The sequence below is a fragment of the Periplaneta americana genome, chromosome 13 (assembly GCF_040183065.1).
Source record: "Periplaneta americana isolate PAMFEO1 chromosome 13, P.americana_PAMFEO1_priV1, whole genome shotgun sequence".
NCBI classification, from domain to species: domain Eukaryota; kingdom Metazoa; phylum Arthropoda; class Insecta; order Blattodea; family Blattidae; genus Periplaneta; species Periplaneta americana.
The window spans coordinates 147,911,341-147,917,386 of record NC_091129.1 but is presented as its reverse complement, the minus strand read 5'-3'; the positions used below and the strand labels follow the sequence as shown (position 1 = coordinate 147,917,386).

At 36.9% G+C, this 6,046-nt stretch overlaps 1 protein-coding gene across 5 annotated transcripts in view; it reads right to left on the bottom strand.

Moving 5' to 3' along the window:
• Positions 1-6,046, bottom strand: part of alpha-Man-Ia (alpha-Mannosidase class I a) — a 333,187-nt gene that overhangs the window by 25,667 nt on the left and 301,474 nt on the right. For all 5 annotated transcript variants that reach the window (XM_069844455.1, XM_069844456.1, XM_069844457.1 and 2 more), the window contains one exon: positions 1,853-2,029. In XM_069844455.1, coding sequence (XP_069700556.1) covers positions 1,910-2,029 — 120 coding nt within the window. In that variant the 3' untranslated portion in view covers positions 1,853-1,909. The remainder of the gene's footprint in view (positions 1-1,852; positions 2,030-6,046) is intronic.

Sequence of the window (6,046 nt, the reverse complement as noted above, 5' to 3'; positions counted from 1 at the left end):
AATATAATGCGCACTTTTTTCTGCTGAATTTTGTCTCGAAAATCAGGGTGTGTATTAGAATCGTTGGCGCACTAGATTTGTATGCAAACTCGAAAATTCTCCTTATCATTCTGCTCAGGTTCTGTGTATGCTTCAACTCTGTTCGGGTTACCCCGTTGCTCATCATTCCTCAACATTCCTCACTTCGCACGTTTCCATATTTTTGTAGGCATTTAAAAATTAATTTTTCTCAAAATAGACGAACGTTTCATATATGCTTCTGCTTTAAAAGACCTACTCTAGTCTAAAGTAGTTACTCTAAGTAATAATGTAGTTAAACTACATGACCATTTTTGTAGATACAAGGTATCAATTCTTAGCCATCGATATGAAAGAACTCTGAAATAAATAGTCACTGCAATAAATGTTTGCACAATTGCTCTCCAAAATTTTCAATCCTTCTTGGAGAATCAATCCCCCCTCCCCGAATCAAAGTGGCTGGATTTAACACTGATTAGAATCTCCAACTTGTATATCAAAAAATCTCATCCATTTACGTTATAATTTATAATTTGCATAATGCTAATTTTAGCTAATTTATTATTATTGTTATTATCATCATCATCATCATCATCATCATCATCATCATCATCATCATCATTTCATGCTGGTTATTTGGCGTCGTAATTATACAGTAAAGTATTATAAATCCTAATGTTTGTCTTTTGGGCTTCTTTCAACAATGTACGTCATCCTAACGTTTGTCTTCTGGGTTTCTTTCAACAATGTATGTCATCCTAATATTTGTCTTCTGGGTTTCTTTCAACAATGTATGTCATCCTAATATTTGTGTTCTGGGTTTCTTTAAAAAATGTATGTCATCCTAACATTTGTCTTCTGGGCTTCTTTCAACAATGTATGTCATCCTAATGTTTGTCTTCTGGATTTCCTTCAACAATGTATGTCATCCTAATATTTGTCTTCTGGGTTTCTTTCAACAATGTATGTCATCCTAATATTTGTCTTCTAGGTTTCTTTCAACAATGTATGTCATCCTAATGTTTGTCTTCTGGGTTTCTTTCAACAATGTATGTCATCCTAATATTTGCCTTCTGGGTTTCTTTCAACAATGTCTGTCATCCTAATATTTGTCTTCTGGGTTTCTTTCAACTATATATGTCATCCTAACGTTTGTCTTCTGGGTTTCCTTCAACAATGTATGTCATCCTAATGTTTGTCTTCTGGGTTTCTTTCAACAATGTCTGTCATCCTAATATTTGTCTTCTGGGTTTCTTTCAACAATGTATGTCATCCTAATATTTGTCTTCTGGGTTTCTTTCAACAATGTATGTCATCCTAACGTTTGTCTTCTGGGTTTCCTTCAACAATGTATGTCATCCTAATGTTTGTCTTCTGGGTTTCTTTCAACAATGTATGTCATCCTAATATTTGTCTTCTGGGTTTCTTTCAACAATGTATGACATCCTAATATTTGTCTTCTGGGTTTCTTTCAACAATGTATGTCATCCTAATGTTTGTCTTCTGGGTTTCCTTCAACAATGTATGTCATCCTAATATTTGTCTTCTGGGTTTCTTTAAACAATGTATGTCATCCTAATGTTTGTCTTCTGGGTTTCTTTCAACAATGTATGTCATCCCAACGTTTGTCTTCTGGGCTTCTTTCAACAATGTATGTCATCCTAACATTTGTCTTCTGGGTTTCTTTCAACAATGTATGTCATCCTAATGTTTGTCTTCTGGATTTCTTCCAACAATGTATGTCTCTTCCATCTCACACAGTATAAATCCTTCTTTACAAATAAAACCCTCAATTTTTAAACACAATCAATGTTAATGTGAAGCACAGACTTACCTGTAATAAATAAATTAACATCCTAGAAGTGGCAATGAGTCCCTAAGATTACCAGCCTTATACTTGCTCTCTATAAAGAGGATTCACTCCCTTGATGGGCAGTGGATGGGCTTCTGTGTTGTACACCCACTCATCCAATGACATTAGACTGTCATCACTAAATAGCAGGTACAGGTACTGTAAAATAACAAGAAATTAAGCTCTTAGAATATCTGATTAAAGTAGAGTTGCTAAAAATGATCTCCATCTCTTTTATTATCTTCATACTTTATTTGTTGCTGTTGTACAGAACAGTTTTCATAGATGTTAGGACAAGGATGTACAACTCGAAAAGGATAGTAGAGGAAGTAGGGAAATTCACCCCATATGTAAGGTTTTCTTCATGTGTCAACAAACCACTGGCAGATTTCGTTAACCTTCTCATCAATACCCGCGAAAAAAATTGTATGAAGAAAAAGTACTTCTGATCACAACATAACAGTAAACACTCATATTCACATTTAATTAATTATATCTGTAGTAGACTGGAATGTAATTGGAAAATTCCTTTGGACAAGTTACAAGCATATCGCACAATAGTCCAGTGGTAGGGCTGCTACCTAAAGCCTTGTGGACAGGCTTCATATGGCTAACAACATTTCTAAATTTCTAAAAATCACCGGAACTATGTATTAACAATGTATCCAAACCACCCCAAGTACAAATACATACAAGGCGGAATATACACAGGGTGGAAGTGAAATAGCCTTGCAGATTTTTCAGAGCAAATAGCTCATGTTGTATGTAACAAAAAACTATACAATCATATTGGTGGAAAGTTCATAGTTTTTCCCCAAATGTTTAACAATCTTTTATTCATATATATAATGAAACCATGAACTTTCATTATACATATAGACTTTTCTGAAAATCTACATAAAATGAATTGCAAAAAAATCTTTTATTCGGTAACTATTGTGAATAGGATCGTGGTTTTTGCCCATATCGATAGGAAATCTAATAAAGAATAATTTATCCCTCTAGCGTATTTCAATAGCGTGCACGGTTTTCGTGTAAATTTAATTTTCAAAACCTCTAAATTCAAGCCATTGCATGAAGCGAGTGAGTGGCAACATCTCGGCAGAATTCAGCTTATGTCTGGAGACTTACCGAATTCGTTGACCTCTTACATCTGTATCACGAGTACAGTGAATTAGCGACAATGTTGCCGGACTGCTGAAACTTCAAACTTAATTTTCTAATTAAACGTGCGTTTAATCACGAAACGTAATATAGGATTTCTATTCATTTACGTGTACCCTGTCGTCCCTTTCAATCTGCAAGATTATCTCACTTCCACCCTGTATAAAACCCTTGCAAGATTAGTTCTAGTTTATGACAGAGAGACATGGATGATAAGAAAATGTGATGAGAGACAGTTAACAACAGCCGAAATGCGATCATGAGAAGAACGACAGGATGTTCTTTGAATAATTTCAAGGGAAATATTGTTCTGGGGCCGGGTATCGATCCTGGGACCTCTGGTTGAATGTACCAGCGCTCTGCCAACTGAGCTACCCGGGAACTCCACCCGACACCGTCCCAACTCTTCCCTTTATATCCACACAACTCGCATGGGCTGACGAAACGCCAGAGACCCACATCGAGTGCACACAAACTCTGTGTGACTTGGAATTGTGGTTTTCTGTTAACGTACACAGTGACGTATATATTAGCAAATCTAGTCTTTCAGGTAAAGCTTCCTGTAAAGCAGATTTGAATAATTTCAAGGGAAAAATTCTTCCAGGGCCGGGTATCGATCCTGGGACCTCTGGTTGAATGTTCAACACAGAGTTTGTGTGCACTCGATGTGGGTCTCTGGTGTTTCGTCAGCCCACGCGAGTTGTGTGGATATAAAGGGAAGAGTTGGGACGGTGTCGGGTGGAGTTCCCGGGTAGCTCAGTTGGCAGAGCGCTGGTACGTTCAACCAGTGGTCCCGGGATCGATACCCGGCCCCGGAACAATTTTTCCCTTGAAATTATTCAAATCTGCTTTACAGGAAGCTTTACCTAAAAGACTAGATTTGCAGGATGTTCATTGCTTGACCACCATCAGAATGAATACAGTCTCAAAGAACTTAAAACTGATCTTATCGTCAATTATCTACAGCAATATAGACTCTAATGGAAAGAGAATGTCAAGTGGATGGATCGTACGAGATGGCCCAAACAAATCTTATGTTCCAGAAGTTCGAAGAAATTTAGGGTGACCTAAAAAAAGTTGGCATGAGACTGTAACAGATCCAATGTGGTTTAATACATGAAGGCTCAAGATGATATCACTAGTAGTATTTACTTACTATAATATGTTTGGGTGCAAAACAAATATTCTTACATCAATTTATTTTTTTACGTGGTTATTTAATGACGCTGTATTAATTATAGGTTATTTAGCATCAATGAATTTGGTGATTTGGTGATAAGCGAGATGGTATTTGGTGGGATGAGGCCGAGGATTTGCCATAGATTACCTGACATTAATATTTATTTATTTATTTATTTATTTATTATATATTATATATACAGATATTTATTTATTCGCCTTATGGTTGGAGAAAATCCAACCAGGTATCAGCCTATGTGGGAATCGAACCCATGACTGAGAGCAACTCCAGATCAGCAGGCAAATTACGCTATGCCTGATGGCTCTTACTTCAACTTGGAACAAAATAATTATTGCCAGAGTAACACGGAAAATTACACACAGTCTTCCAATACGCTAAACTGATTTAAATAATGCTATGAACATTTCAAATAAAACATTTCTAATCAAAGGTTTTGAACATAGTATCACATTCACTGTCTGGTTCCACCACATTACAGAACAGTCCAGCTGAATCAGCTACACGCCACTGTGGGGTTGGAGAAGAGAAGGAATGAGATGATAAGGCATGTGAGGTAAGACACACTTGTATTACATTTCTGCAAGGCTGTGTTAAGAGCTTAAGCAAAATATTATAATTTAATACTATAGTCGCGTTGCTGTTATTTATGGCGTGACTCCTCTTTGCTTATGCCTTAGGAAGTGAAGGTTCTATAAAGTCTAGATAGGTAGTATCGTTCGTCATTTTTGTTATTTCGTTGCCGAGCTACCAGACGAGGAATCTATTAAACATTATCATGTCGTAGCTCCTATGATATAAATCAAACGCACTGTAATTGAGCAAATAATTGAGTGGCAAATAACGTTCTTGTGTGCTTTCTGCAAACGCCAATGAAAGAATCAAAATGGCGGGCGATTATATTAAGTATTTATCGAGCCTTAGGAAGTGTACAACGTCATCAGCAGCAAATGACAAGACGCACACACTTAAATGTATCTGACCTGCAACGTGATTTGCTGCCGGAAATAAGAGTGACGGGACTATAGAAAGTGTTAACTTGAAATAAAACTACACTTTAACTGTCTCAAGTCTCAGGCCCTTTCCTTTAATTTGCGATAGTAACTATGTGCGCACGCACACACACATACAAACATGTGCAGGCACACACAAATTTATTTACTTACGAGATGCAAGATTAATCATGTAATACATTCAGCTTTGTACTCTGGAATTCTTCGAGACACATTCAGATCAAATATCAATTCTTTTTTCTAGAAAGTTTCTTCAATGAGAAAGGTTTATTGAAAACATAAAATCATTGGAACGAAAAAAAAAAAAAAGAGTGAAGTGAAAAATTATAAAGAAGTTGTTGTTGTTGTTTTCTAATGCCAGGCATTTGACAATAAAGTCATTTGACCTCTTGCACTCCAATATTTTTCAAAGATATTGTCATGGTTAGCCAATGACGCACAGATTTTGAGATGTTCTGAATCCATTTCTTGATTTGAATGAAAATGGCAAGTTGTAGCCGATTTAAGTAAACACCATATTTTAACGTTTTGGTGGCTACTTCATTCACACACAACCCCCAGAATATCTGGAGGACCACACCTGCTGTTGGTCGACGGGTCCACTGGACCTAGTTGGGAGATCTTATTGATCACCAACTTTCCTTCCTTAAGCCACTGGAGGACGATTTTAGTGCCATAGCAGGTCAGCACTAGGAACAGAAAAGTAGGAAGGGTAGGAAGGAAAGTGAAATGAACCCCTAGGCCTCGAATGCTCTAATATTGTCGGGGTCGAAGAAAGTACTGCCCGTGCCTCACTTCCTG